This window comes from Pristiophorus japonicus, chromosome 7, assembly GCF_044704955.1.
Source record: "Pristiophorus japonicus isolate sPriJap1 chromosome 7, sPriJap1.hap1, whole genome shotgun sequence".
Lineage (NCBI taxonomy): Eukaryota > Metazoa > Chordata > Chondrichthyes > Pristiophoridae > Pristiophorus > Pristiophorus japonicus.
Window position 1 is genome coordinate 248,984,663 of NC_091983.1, and position 15,379 is coordinate 249,000,041.

At 49.7% G+C, this 15,379-nt stretch overlaps 1 protein-coding gene across 1 annotated transcript in view; it reads left to right on the forward strand.

Annotated features, from left to right (window-relative positions):
* The first annotated feature begins 358 nt into the window (after positions 1 to 358).
* cnih3 (cornichon family AMPA receptor auxiliary protein 3) overlaps positions 359 to 15,379 on the forward strand; it is a 117,096-nt gene continuing 102,075 nt past the window's right edge. The window contains exon 1 of the mRNA XM_070884302.1: positions 359 to 439. Within this exon, the coding sequence (XP_070740403.1) occupies positions 359 to 439 (81 nt within the window). The remainder of the gene's footprint in view (positions 440 to 15,379) is intronic.

Below are 15,379 nucleotides of genomic sequence, written 5' to 3' on the forward strand. Positions count from 1 at the left end.
TGTGAAACGGATTTTGCTGGTTTCCGAGAGATGGACCTTGTAACTGACCAGTGTTGAATGAAGGGGTTTTGAAACTATGTAAAAGAGACGGGATCAGACCGGGATTCCCGCGGTGTGGAGATCCGGAGGGATCCCGCGGTTGTGGAGATCCGGAGGGATTCCCAGGTGTGGAGATCCTGGGGGAGCAGGAAAGTTACGAGTGGAATGAAGGCGGTGCTGCCTGGTCACACCAGCGGACATTGGCTCTGACTCCTTGGGGAGACTCGCGGTCGGATTTGCTGGCGACCGGCGGAGTGGGACTCGGATCCGATGGGAATTGCGGACATTTGGGAACAAGTCGCCAGGATTGGGGGAAATTATGGCGTTTACATTCGCTGCTTTCTGTTACATGCTTTCTCTGGTCCTCTGCTCTTCTCTCATCTGCTTCGCTATCTGGAACGTAAGTAAGAGGAGAAATCAAGTGATCCCTGCTGAGAATGAGAGAACTGGAGGGAGGGGGAGAGAGACTGTGGAGGGTGGGGGCGGTGAGAGAGAGCCTCGGGGGGAGAGAGAGAGACTGGGGAGAGGTAAACTGGTTGGAGGGAAGGAGGCTGGTGGAGAGAGAGACTGGAGGGAGGGAGAGAGATACTGGACAGAGAGAGAGACTGAGGAGAGGTAGACTTGAGGGAGGGAAGAAGACTGGGGAGAGAGAGAGAGAGACTGGGGAGAGGTAAACTGGATGGAGGGAAGGAGGCTGGGAGAGAGAAAGACTGGAGGGAGGGAGAGAGATACTGGATAGAGAGAGAAAGACTGGGGAGAGGCAGGCTGGAGGGAGGGAAGAAGACTGGGGAGAGAGAGACTGTGGAGAGGTAGACTGGAGGGAGAGAGAGACTGGGGAGAGGTAGACTGGAGGGAGGGAAGGAGACGGGGGGAGAGAGAGACTGGAGGGAGGGAGAGAGATACTGGACAGAGAGAGAGACTGGACAGATGGGTGGGGGGAGAAATAGACTGACGAGAGACTGGGAGAGAGAGAGAAACTGGAGGAGGGAGAAAGACAGAAAGAGACTGGGGGAGAGGGAGAAAGACTGGAGGGGGAAAGACTGGAGGGAGAGAGAAAGACACTGGGGAGAATGAGAGAGACACTGGGGAGAATGAGAGAGAGAGACTGGGGAGAGGGAGACAGCAGAGCGAGAGAGACTGGGGGGAGAGAGAGAGAGAGAGATTGCGGTGAGAGAGAGAGTGAGAGACTGGGGAGAGAGAGACTGAGGGACTGCAGGGAGAGAGATACTGAGGTGAGAGAGACTGGAGAAGAGAGAGTCTGGGGAGAGAGGTAGAGACTGGGGGAGAGAAAGAATTGAAGGGGAAGAAAGAAACTGGGAAGAGAAGAGAATATGAGAGAGAGAAGCTGGGGGAGAATGGGAGAGATTGGGGAGAGATTGACTGGGGAGAGACTGGGAGAGAGAGACTGGGGAGATAGGGAAAGACTGAGAAGAGATGGGGAGGATGGGAGAGAGAGACTCTGGGATGAAGACTGGGGAGAGAGGAACACTAGGGGGAGGAGATGGAAATAGATAAATTGGGGGATAGAGAGGGAGACTGGAGGGGAGAGAGAGAGAGATTGTAGGGGGCGAGAGAGAATGGCCAGATTCTGGAGGGAGAGAGGGTAGAGAGAGGCTGTCGGGGGAGAGTGAGATTGGAGAAAGACAGATTGGTGAGAGAGAGGCAGAAACTGGATGGAAGAGTCTGCAGAGAGATAGAGATTGGAGGGGAGATCGAGAGACAGAAATAAGAGAAGCAGACTGGAGAGAGAGGGAGACCCTGGAAGAAAAAAGACGGATCGAGGGGAGAGATGGAGGGACGAGAGGCTGATTGGATAAAATTGGGGAGGGATGGAGGGATTGTAGGGATGGGAAGGATGAGAGTGGGAGATTGGAAGAGAGAAGGTTGGGGGGAGAGAGAAACTGGGAAGCAGGAAAGTGAGAAGTGGAATGGGAAAGATTTGTGAGAGGAGGAGAGATGGGAGTGAACCTGAGGGGACAGTAAGACTGAGAGGGGAGTGATGGAGAGACTGAAGGAAAGAGAGTCACAGAACAAGAGGGAAATACAAGGCAAATGAAAGAGTCAGAGACAAAAGACAAAGCCAGCAAGGCAGCAGGAGTAAAGGGGAAAGAGATAGAAAGATTATACTGGGATAAAACTCTAGCTGGTTAATGTTGGTGTTCTGTGTTATTGTACAGAAATACAGAGGGAATGTGAGGCAGTCGTAACAGCCTCGCTGTGAGGAAGCAGCCCCGTTTCCTGTGTTAGTAAACACTGTCCAAGCAGTGAAGCGCCTGAGATGAAGGAGGGTGAGGGTTAGGGAACTGATACGGTGCTGAAGATTATGGGCAGTGTTGTATCGGGCAGGTAACCGAGGCACCCCTCAGGACCAAGGGCCCTGGAGACATGTTCTTCAATGGAAATTTTACAGGAACAGTGTTGGATTGTTTATTGTTCCAGCACCTTGAAACACCTCAATCCTTGGGACAGCCCAGACAAGCCTGCTGCAGGCAGTCAGTGTGAGCACATGCAGTGAATGTTAACAGGCCATTCGGTCATAGAGAGCATCACAGGTAACTTACCCAATATCCGTCAATTTTCAGCAGAATGGGCAATGGAGAGCAAGCAGGAGCAGGAACCCTGGGTGATTTTCCCCTTTGCTAGTGCAGGGGATACTGTGGCCAAATGCCTAAATAAAAAGACTTGCCTTGGTCCAAATTACTTGCCTGCTGGCCAGAATTTTCAGCGCAGTATCAAAGCTTTCCTTTCACAACCTCAGAAGATCCCAAAGTACTACACAGCCAATGAAATACTATTGAAGTGTAGTCACTGTTGTAATGTAGGAAATCGTCCATGGCAAACAAGCCAAAGGCAGGCAGAGGAAACGTTACAGGGACACCCTCAAAGCTTCCTTGATAAAGTGCAGCAAACCAGGCTCCCCGCCTACCCTTCCCCTCAACCACTGTCTGTCCCACCTGTGACAGAGTCTGTGGCTCCCGTATTGGACTGTTCAGCCACCAAAGAACTCACTTCAGGAGTGGAAGCGATTCCGAGGGACTGCCTATGATGATGATGTCGGAAATGTAGCAACCAATTTGTGCACAACAAGCTCTCATAAACCGCAACAAAATAATCTGTTTTTGTAATGTTGGTTGAAAGAAAAATATTGCCAGAACACCGGGGAAAACTCCCCTGCTCTTCTTCAAATCGTGCCGTGGGATCTTTTACGGCCACCTGAGAGGGCAGACGGGGCCTCGGTTTAACATCTCACCTGACAGTGCAGCACTCCCGGCAGTGCAGTGCTGAGCGAGATCCTGAACCCATAACCTGCTGACTCAGAGAGGAGAGTGCGACCAGCTGAGCGACGGCTGACACAAGTGTCTCAGCAGAGAAAGTGAAAGGACAGTAATACAACACCAGGCATTGCATTTATACATTGAACAATCAGGCCTTCAGTCATTCCCATTTGATGTTTTTCAAATTCCCCAAACTGCCCTCCCTCACTGGCCCCCCCAGGGATGATGCAGCGTAAATTAAATATCCTGTAAAAATAAACTCAGCAATCATTATCTTGGGGAGTTGAAGTCACCGTCTAGCCTTGTTGTCGCAGAGACGGAGTGCTGGTTGAAATCACAAAATTGTTAGCACTTCAGATATATTTATTCTCCTCCTTCCCCAGCCCACGCCGGGATGTGGATTCAAAGGGTACAGTACGGGAGCCATCCCTTTTCAATATAACATACGCTTTGTATGACTGAGATCGATAGATTTCTGTTAGGTATATGAAAGAACAAAGAAAGATTTGCATTTCTATAGCGCCTTTCACAACCTCAGGACGTCCCAGAGTACTTTACAGTCAATGAAGCAATTTGAAGTGTAGTCGCTGTTATAATGTAGGGTAACACAGCAAGATCCCACAGACAATGGGACAAAGGTGGGTAAGTGCAGTTGAGGTGGTCAGCCAGGGAGCAGCGTCCAGCGGCCCGGCCCAGAAATCGGCACGGTCCCGGCCTGCGAGACCATCAGCAGGCCGGGGCCATTGGAGGGAGCAGCATTCAGCGACATACCACTGCAGGGAGCAGTGTGCGGTGACATACCACTGCAGGGAGCAGTGTGTGATGATATACAACTGCAGGGAGCAGTGTGCGGTGACATACCACTGCAGGGAGCGGTGTGTGGTGATATACCACTGCAGGGAGCAGTGTGCAGCGACATACCACTGCAGGGAGCGGTGTGTGGTGATATACCACTGCAGGGAGCAGTGTGTGGTGATATACCACTGCAGGGAGCAGTGTGTGGTGATATACCACTGCAGGGAGCAGTGTGTGGTGATATACCACTGCAGGGAGCAGTGTGTGGTGATATACCACTGCAGGGAGCAGTGTGTGGTGATATACCACTGCAGGGAGCGGTGTGTGGTGATATACCACTGCAGGGAGCGGTGTGTGGTGATATACCATTGCAGGGAGCAGTGTGCAGCGACATACCACTGCAGGGAGCGGTGTGTGGTGATATACCACTGCAGGGAGCAGTGTGTGGTGATATACCACTGCAGGGAGCGGTGTGCGGTGATATACCACTGCAGGGAACGGTGTGCAGCGACATACCACTGCAGGGACCAGCGCGTGCTGCTGCAGGAGGGCGACGGCTACGAAGCCAGGTCACTGGTTGCAGTGCGGGCAGGCACAGCAGGAGGGGCAAAGGAACGGCAAGAGTCTGTAGAGGGAAGTGACCGGGGCCCAGGAGAGGCGCGAATCTGGGGCCGAGGGGCAGCACGGACCAGCCCACACTGCAATATGTGTGCATGATCGGTCCGTGCAGCAGAGCTGGTCTCCAGTCGTCTTGGTTAACCCTTGCCACTGGACCAAGACCGAGCTCTGTCAAGCCCGTGTGGTGGCTGGTGTGCAACGGCCACCCCACGTTAAAAAAAAATCCACGCACAGACATCTTCCACCCTTCACGATGTAGTTCGGGATCTGGAATATTAGTTCCTTCATTGAAACACTTGTGAACTCATCCCTTTTTTGGCGTGGAAGCAAGACATCCTCGCTTCGAGGGACTACCTATGATGATGATGATGATGAATTGAATAGCAGAGCAGGCTCGAGGGGTTGAATGGTCTACTCCTGTTCCTAATGTTCCTGTAAACAGGCCTGAAAGAGCCCATGTAATGGACCCACAACACTATAAAGGAAGAGGTGGGGGAAGGATCTGTGGAACGGCAATGCAGATGCGAAACGAAATCCCCATCTCCAACTTGCTCCCATTACTCCCTCTCTGCCGTGATCCAGCAACAGCCAAGCACAGGATATTCCTGCAGATACTGTAGACCAGAATGGAGAGTTACCATCAAACGTGATCATGGTCAATGCTACGTGCGGTTAAAGAGTCTGGACGGTTCACTGAGCACAAAACAAATGTACTGTCCAAGCAAGGAAGAACCCTTTGTGCCTCAAGACCCAGGGTAGCAAAGTGTCTCCGGACCTGGCTCTGTGAGAGCCTTAGATGAAATCTATCCGAGACATTTTCACCTGAGCGCTGTGTGCAGAAGAAGGGTTGTCTTCACAGGAACAGATTGGTGAGCTCACCAAGTGAAGATATACATTTCACAGAAAAGCACCAATGCATAACTTGCACATGATTGAAGTGATGCCCACTCTCCTCCCTCTTTGAAGAAAAGCATTTTTTCTAAACTCTGTGTCAGGAAGACTGTAGCCCTATATCTGTAACAGGATCTTTGTTTTGCCCAATCTCCACAAGACACTTGTTGGCGTATAGTTCCACAGGTACCACATCCTATGCCCAAGTGGCCATTCTATATCTAGACAGGTTATTGATAGGCGTTGCAGACGACCTAGATCCTGGCCGCATGTGCACAGGAGCCCCTGGGTAGTGATCAGGAATGGAACCCCTGGGCTACTTTCCCCTCAGTACTCCAATCGTAGCTCCTCCAATTGAGATTAGTTAACACAGCTTGAAGCAGAAATTGAACCGAAGACTGTCCTGGTATGTGTAACGCAGTCCATGCCACCTTTACCAACTGAGTCACTGGGGAAAACTGCAATTGGATCCATGAACATAGGGGTTGGATTTCAACAGTCTTTCTCTGATCATCCATCGTAACTTTGCGTTGTCCTGCTGGGCGATTGGAAGAACCTCCACGGGAATTGAACCCTAAAATGTTCAGACTGTACCCAAGCCACACACTTTCCTGCGCGTTAAATCAGCAAGTTATAAAGGACCATTATCACAAATACATGCTACTTGTTAACAAGTCCAGCACTGAATGCCAATTTAGAAAGGTCTGAGGAAGCAACCCAATGCACTGCTATGGCTTCTTCGACAGCACCACCCAGCACCCAGAAGGACAAGGGCAGCCGGTGCATGGGAACACCATCACCTCCAAATTCCCCTCCAGGTCTCTCACAATTCTGACTTGGACAAATATTGCCTTGCCTTCATCGTCGCTGAGTTAAAATCCTAGAACTCCATACCTAACAGCACACGGACTGCAGCTCACCACCACCTTCTCAAGGGCAACTAGGGATGGGCAATAAATGCCAGTAATGCCCACATCCCGAGAATTAATTAACTAGTGCTGATTGTATTAATTACCAGTGCTAATTATATTAATTACTAGTGCTGAATATAATAAGTACTAATGCTGTTAATATTAAATACTAATGCTGATTATATAATGCACTAGTGCTGATTATATTAATTACGAGCACTGATTATATGATGTACAAGTGCTGATTATATTAATGAAGTACTAATGCTGATTATATTCATTACCAGCTCTGATTATATGATATACTCGTGCTGATTACATAATATACTGTTGATTACACAATGTACTAGTTATACTGGATTGTTTCGAGCTTCTTAAGTGTTATACCTGTTCAGGTGAGTGGTGAGTATTCCATCACACTCCTTCATTGAACCTTGTCGATACTGGGGAGGCTTTGCGGGGTATGGGGCTGAGCCACTCATTGCAGAGTACTCAGTAACTGCCTGCTGGAATGTGTGTGTGTCTTGGCTGGGGTGCCTCCTGCAGTCAAATAGCTGGCACCGCTCAGTGTCAACGTTACACACTGAATAATGGCATCTGTGGAATCTTACCCCAGCAAGGAATCAAATTCTTTCAGGGGAAGAGGCAAAATTCACTCGTAAAGAAATGAAAAAAATTCCAGAAAAAGAAAGGGTTAACCATCAGCTGCTTTGACTGCGATTGTGACTGCTCACCACATAGCCACCTGCTAGTGGGAAAGAACCATTCCTGCTATTTATGTATTTATATAGCACCTTTTATAACTCCAAAGCATTCTACAACCATCAGAATGCAGTACTTTTGAAGTGTAGTCACTGATGTAATGTAGGAAACACAGAAGCCAATTAGTGCACAGCAAGCTCAATGATAATGACCAGATAATCTGTTTTAGTGATGTTCATTGCAGGATAAATATTGGTCGGACACCAGTTGGATCTCTCCTGCTCTTCTTAGTGCAATGTGATCATTATATGCACCGAAGATTGCAGATGGGCCTTAGTTTAACTTTTCATCTGATAGACTACAAATGGAACCTCCGATAGTGCAGCGATCTCTCAGTACTGCCCCTCCGACAGTGCAGCACTCCCTCAGTACTGCCCCTCCGACAGTGCAGCGCTCCCTCAGTACTGCCCCTCCGACAGTGCAGCGCTCCCTCAGTACTGCCTCTCCGACAGTGCATCGCTACCTCAGTACTGCCCCTCCGACAGTGCAGCGCTCCCTCAGTACTGCCCCTCCGACAGTGCAGCGCTCCCTCAGTACTGCCCCTCCGACAGTGCAGCACTCCCTCAGTACTGCCCCTCCGACAGTGCAGCGCTCCTTCAGTACTGCCCCTCCGACAGTGCAGCACTCCTTCAGTACTGCCCCTCCGACAGTGCGGCATTCCCTCAGTACTGCCCCTCCGACAGTGCAGCACTCCCTCAGTACTGCCCCTCCGACAGTGCAGCACTCCCTCAGTACTGACCCTCCGACAGTGCAGCGTTCCCTCAGTACTGCCCCTCTGACCGTGCAGCGCTCCCTCAGTCCTACGCCTCTGACAGTGCAGCGTTCCCTCAGTCCTGCGCCTCCTGACATCGAAACATAGAAACATAGAAAATAGGTGCAGGAGTAGGCCATTCGGCCCTTCGAGCCTGCACCGCCATTCAATAAGATCATGGCTGATCATTCCCTCAGTACCCCTTTCCTGCTTTCTCTCCATACCCTTTGATCCCTTTAGCCGTAAGGGCCATATCTAACTCCCTCTTGAATATATCCAATGAACTGGCATCAACAACTCTCTGTGGCAGGGAATTCCACAGGTTAACAACTCTCTGAGTGAAGAAGTTTCTCCTCATCTCAGTCCTAAATGGCCTATCCCTTATCCTAAGACTGTGTCCCCTGGTTCTGGACTTCCCCATCATCGGGAACATTCTTCCCGCATCTAACCTGTCCAGTCCTGTCATAATCTTATACTTTCCTATGAGATCCCCTCTCATCCTTCTAAACTCCAGTGAATAAAGGCCCAACTGATCCAGTCTCTCCTCATATGACAGTCCAGCCATCCCTGGAATCAGTCTGGTGAACCTTCGCTGCACTCCCTCAATAGCAAGAACGTCCTTCCTCAGATTAGGAGACCAAAACTGAACACAATATTCCAGGTGAGGCCTCACTATGGCCCTGTACAACTGCAGTAAAACCTCCTAGCTATGAAGGCCAACATATCATTTGCCTTCTTTACCGCCTGCTGTACCTGTATGCCAACTTTCAATGACGGATGAACCATGACACCCAGGTCTCATTGCACCTCCCCTTTTCCTAAACTGCCACCATTCAGATAATATTCTGTCTTCGTGTTTTTGCCGCCAAAGTGGATAACCTCACATTTATCCACATTATACTGCATCTGCCATGCATTTGCCTACTCACCTAACCTGTCCAAGTCACCCTACAGCCTCTTAGTATCCTCCTCACAGCTCACACCGCCACCCAGTTTAGTGTCATCTGCAAACTTGGAGATATTACACTCAATTCCTTCATCTAAATCATTAATGTATATTGTAAAGAGCTGGGGTCCCAGCACTGAGCCCTGCGGCACTCCACTAGTCACTGCCTGCCATTCTGTAAAGGACCCGTTTATCCCGACTCTCTGCTTCCTGTCTGCCAACCAGTTCTCTATCCACGTCAGTACATTACCCCCAATACCATGCGCTTTGATTTTGCACACCAATCTCTTGTGTGGGACCTTGTCAAAAGCCACATCCACTGGTTCTCCCTTATCCACTCTGCTAGTTACATCCTCAAAAAATTCCGGAAGATTTGTCAAGCATGATCTCCCTTTCATAAATCCATGCTGACTTGGACTGATCCTGTCACTGCTTTCCAAATGTGCTGCTATTTCATCCTTAATGATTGATTCCAACATTTTCCCCACTACTGATGTCAGGCTAACCGGTCTATAATTATCCATTTTCTCTCTCCCTCCCCTTTTTAAAAAGTGTTACATTAGCTACCCTCCAGTCCATAGGAACTGATCCAGAGTCGATAGATTGTTGGACATGATCACCAATGCATCCACTATTTCTAGGGCCACTTCCTTAAGTACTCTGGAATGCAGACTATCAGGCCCCGGGGATTTATCGGCCTTCAATCCCATCAATCCCATCAATTTCCCTAACACAATTTCCCGCCTAATAAGGATATCCTTCAGTTCCTCCTTCTCACTAGACCCACTGTCCCCGAGTACATTCGGAACATTATTTGTGTCTTCCTTCGTGAAGACAGAACCGAAGTATTGGTTCAATTGGTCTGCCATTTCTTTGTTCCCCATTATAAATTCACCTGAATCCAACTGCAAGGGACCTACGTTTGTCTTCACTAATCTTTTTCTCTTCACATATCTATAGAAGCTTTTGCAGTCAGTTTTTATGTTCCCTGTAAGTTTCCTCTTGTACTGTATTTTCCCCCTCTTAATTAAACCCTTAGTCCCCCTCAGTTGAATTCTAAATTTCTCCCAGTCCTCAGGTTTTCTGCTTTTTCTGGCCAATTTTTATGCCTCTTCCTTGGTTTTAACACTATCCTTAATTTCCCTTGCTAGCCATGGTTGAGCCACCTTCCCCATTTTATTTTTACACCAGACAGGGATGTACAATTGCTGAAGTTTATCCATGTGATCTTTAAATGTTAGCCATTGCTTATCCACCGTCAAACCTTTAAGTATCATTTGCCAGTCTATTCTAGTCAATTCACGCCTCATACCGTCGAAGTTACCTTTCCTTAAGTTCAGGACCCTAGTTTCCGAATTAACTGTGTCACTCTCCATCTTAATAAAGAATTCTACCATATTATGGTCACTCTTCCCCAAGGAGCCTCGCACAACAAGAGTTCTAATTAGTCCCTTCTCATTACACATCATCCAGTCTAGGATGGCCAGCCCTCTAGTTGGTTCCTCGACATATTGGTCGAGAAAACCATCCCTACTACACTCCAGGAAATCCTCCTCCACTGCCTTGCTACCAGTTTGCTTAGCCCAATCAATATGTAGATTAAAGTCGCCCATGATAACTGCTGTACCTTTATTGCACACATCCCTTATTTCTTGTTTGATGCTGTCCCCAACCTCACTACTACTGTTTGGTGGTCTATACACAACTCCCAAAAGGGTGTTTTCTGCCTTTTGGTATTCCGCAGCTCCACCCATACCGATTCCACATCATCCAGGCTAATGTCCTTCCTTACTATTGCATTCATTTCTTCTTTGACCAGCAATGCTACCCAACCTCCTTTTCCTTTCCGTCTATCCTTCCTAAATGTTGAATACCCCTGGATGTTGAGTTCCCAGCCTTGGTCACCCTGGAGCCATGTCTCTGTGATGCCAATTACATCATACCCGTTAATTGCTGTCTGTGCAGTTAATACGTCCACCTTATTCCGAATATTCCTCGCATTGAGGCACAGAGCCTTCAGGCTTGTCTTTTTTAGAATTTTGCTGTAATTTTGCCCTTTTTGTTTTTTGCCTTGGGTTTCTCTGCCCTCCACTTTTACTATTCTCCTTTCTATATTTTGCTTCTGCCTCCATTTTATTTCTCTCTGTCTCCCTGCATAGGTTCCCATCCCCCTGCCAAGTTAGTTTTACTCTTCCCCAACAGCACTAGCAAACACTCCCCCGAGGACATTGGTTTCGGTCCTGTCCAGGTGCAGACCGTCCGGTTTGTACTGGTCCCACCTCCCCCAGAACCGGTTCCAATGACCCAGGAATTTGAATCCCTCCCTTTTGCACCTGTCCTCAAGGCAGGTATTCATCTGAGCTATCCTGCGATTCCTACTCTGAATCGCACGTGGCACTGGTAGCAATCCTGAGATTACGACTTTTGAGGTCCTTTTAATTTAGCTCCTAGCTCCCTAAATTCATCTTGTAGGACCTCATCCCGTTTTTTACCTATATCGTAGGTACCAATATGCACCATGACAACTGGCTGTTCGCCCTCCCTTTTCAGAATGTCCTGCACCCGCTCCGAGACATCCTTGACCCTTGCACCAGGGAGGCAACATACCATCCTGGAGTCTCGGTTGCGGCCGCAGAAACGCCTATCTATTCCCCTTACAATCGAATCCCCTATCACTATCGCTCTCCCACTCTTTTTCCTGCCCTCCTGTGCAGCAGAGCCAGCCACAGTGCCATGAACTTGGCTGCTGTTACTCCCCCCTGATGAGTCATCCCCCCCAACAGTACCCAAAGCGATATATCTGTTTTGCAGGGGGATGACCGCAGGGGACCCCTGCACTATCTTCCTTGCACTGCTCTTCCTGTTCGTCACCCGTTTACTATCTGGCTGTGTACCCTTTACCTGCAGTAAGACCAACTCACTAAACGTGCATTTCACGTCATTCTCAGCATCGTGGATGCTCCAGAGTGAATCCACCCGCAGCTCCAGTGCCACAATGCGGTCCGTCAGGAGCTGCAGGCGGATACACTTCCCGCACACATAGTCGTCAGAGACACTGGAAGCGTCCCTGACTTCCCACATAGTACAGGAGGAGCATAACACGTGTCCGAGCTCTCCTGCCATGTCTTAACCCTTAGATTAACTTAAATTGGCAACAACAATGCTAAAGGTTACTTACTGATAAAGAAAAGAAACAAGAAAAGCTACTTACCAATCACCAGCCAATCACTTACCCCCTTGGCTGTGACGTCACCTTTCGATTTATTTTTACTTTTTTGCCTTCTCTCCCCGCTGCAGCTGCACCAGCTGGGTCTTTGTAGGCCGCTTGCCTCACGACCTCCCGCCTCCCGACTGACAGTGCAGTGCTCCCTCAGTCCTGCCCCTCAGACAGTACAGCGCTCCCTCAGTCCTGACTCCTGACAGTGTAGCACTCCCTCAGTACTAACCCTCCGACAGTACAGCGCTCCCTCAGTCCTGCCCCCTGACAGTGCAGCACTCCCTCAGTACGGACCCTCCGACAGTGCAGCACTCCCTCAGTACTGACCCTCCGACAGTGCAGCACTCCCTCAGTACGGACCCTCCGACAGGGCAGCACTCCCTCAGTACAGACCCTCCGACAGTGCAGTGTTCCCTCAGTCCTGCCCCCTGACAGTGCAGCGCTCCCTCAGTACGGACCCTCCGACAGTGCAGTGTTCCCTCAGTCCTGCCCCCTGACAGTGCAGCGCTCCCTCAGTACTGAGTGGCACCCTGGTTCTGTGTTCAAGTCTCTGGAGTGAGACTTGAATGCACGATCTTCTGACTTAAGAGATGAGGGTGTTACCCACTGAGCTTCAGCTGACATCTGGACTGACTTCAAAAGGCAGCCCATGTAACTCTGGCTATAACCTAGGTGAATTGTTCCTCGGTCCCCAGGACTGGGTGCACTGAACATAGATTGGGAAGGTTTGGGGATATTCTGGTTACTGAATGGAGTTATCGGGCATTCACTGGAGAGGAGGCAGCTACATCGCAGTCACCATCCGTAGCATTGTTTGCTCGAATATGAATCACACACTGAGAATCCCACAGTGCTGCCTGTGTGATGCCATGTTCTTAGCAAATGACTGTGCTCCAGCACTGAATACAAGCCAGAGCTGAGATCAGCAAGAGCATCGTGTACTCGGGGCCCTTACGCTCTTTCTTAATTTCAGTTTTGCTGTGGCTGAGTTGGTATCACTCTCATTTCTGGGTCAGATAGTTGTGGAATCAAGCCCCATTGATGGGGAAATAGAGTTGAGGTACAGATCAGCCGTGATCTAATTAAATGGTGGAACAGGCTCTCGGGCTGAATGACCTACTCCTGTTCCTTTGTTCAACTGCAGGACCTAATATCACTGACACTGTAATGCAGTACTGAGGGAGCACTGCACTGTCGGAGGGGCAGTACTGAGGGAGCACTGCACTGTCGGAGGGGCAGTACTGAGGGAGCACTGCACTGTCGAAGGGACAGTACTGAGGGAGCACTGCACTGTCGGAGGGGCAGTACTGAGGGGCCCCCGCACTGTCGGAGGGACAGTACTGAGGGAGCACTGCACTGTCGGAGGAACAGTACTGAGGGAGCGCTGCACTGTCGGACGAACAGTACTGAGGGAGTGCCGCACTGTCGGAGGGGCAGTACTGAGGGGGTGCCGCACTGTCGGAGGGGCAGTACTGAGGGAGCACTGCACTGTCGGAGGGGCAGTACTGAGGGAGCGCTGCACTGTCGGAGGGACAGTACTGAGGGAGCACTGCACTGTCGGAGGGGCAGTACTGAGGGAGCGCTGCACTGTCGGAGGGGCAGTACTGAGGGAGTGCTGCACTGTCGGAGGGGCAGTACTGAGGGAGCATTGTACTGTTGGAGGGGCACTGTCAGAGGGGCAAAAAAAGAAAGACTTGGATTTATATAACATCTTTCACGACCACCAGACATCTGAAAGCGCTTTACAGCCAATGAAGTACTTTTGGAGTGTAGTCATTGTTGTAACATAGGAAACGCGGCAGCCAATTTGGGCACAGCAAGCTCCCACAAACAGCAATGTGCTAATGACCAGATAACCTGATTGCTTGTTCTGTGGATTGAAGGATAAATATTGGCCAGGACATCGGGGATAACTCCCCTGCTCTTCTTTGAAATAGTGCCATGGGTCTTTTACGTCCACTTGAGAGAGCAGACAGGGCCTCAGTTTAACTGAAATATGGCACTTCCAACAGTTCAGTGATCCCTCAGCACTGCACTGGAGTGTCAGCCTAGATGTTTTTGTGCTCATGTTCTTGGACCCACAACCTTCTGACTCAGAGGCGAGAGTGCTACCCATTGAGCCACAGCTGGCACTGTGCTACACTGTCGGAGGGGCAGTACTGAGGGAGTGCTGCACTGTCGGAGGTGCTTCATCTTTTGGGTGAGGCGTTAAACTCGATCACTGCTCAAATGGAAGTAAAAGATCCCATGGCACCATTCGAAGAAGAGCAAGGTCTCTGTATGCCTTGACCAACAGCACTTTGTGCTGTCCTGAGGAGATGAGTGCTACCTTTCTTACTTTGTACTTGGGCCATCGCTGACTCTGACTCCTCACTGGGAAACAGTCCAACTGACCCAGTGTCTTGCACGCGTGGGCCTTCTACATGGGTGATGGAACTTGCATCATCGTAGTGGAAGCCATTCGGCCCATCGTCTCTGTACCAGTGCCAGCTCTAATCCCACTCCCAGCTCTTTCCCGTCGCATTTTTCCTTTAATTCCCTCTTAAAGGAAGATGGTTGTGGTTGTTGGAAGGCAATCATCTCAGCCCAATTACATTGCTGCAGGAGTTCCTCAGGGCAGAATCCTCGGGCAAACCATCATCAGCTGATTCATCAATGACCGCTGCTCCATCACAAGGTCAGAAGTGGGGATGTTCGCTGATGATTACAGAGTGTTCAGTTCCATTCGCAACTCCTCACATCATGAAGCAGTTCTTGCCCGCATGCAGCAAGACCTGGACGATATTCAGGATTGGGCTAATAAGTGGCAAGTAATATTCACGCAACACAAGTGCCATATCGTGACCATTTCCAACAAAATAACGAGTCTAACCACCTCCCCTTGACATTCAACGGAACTATCATTTCTGAATCCTTACCATCAACATCCTGGGGATCACCATTGACCAGAAACTTAACTGGACCAGCCACATAAATACTGTAGCAACAAGAGCAGGTCAGAGGCTGGGTATTCTGTGGTGAGTGTCTCACCTCCTGACTGCTCAAAGCCTCTCCCCCATCTACAAGTCGGGAGTGTGATGGAATATTCTCCACTTGCCTGGACGAGTGCAGCTCCAACAACATTCAAGAAGCTCGACATCATCCAGGACAAGGCAGCCCACTTGATTGGTACCC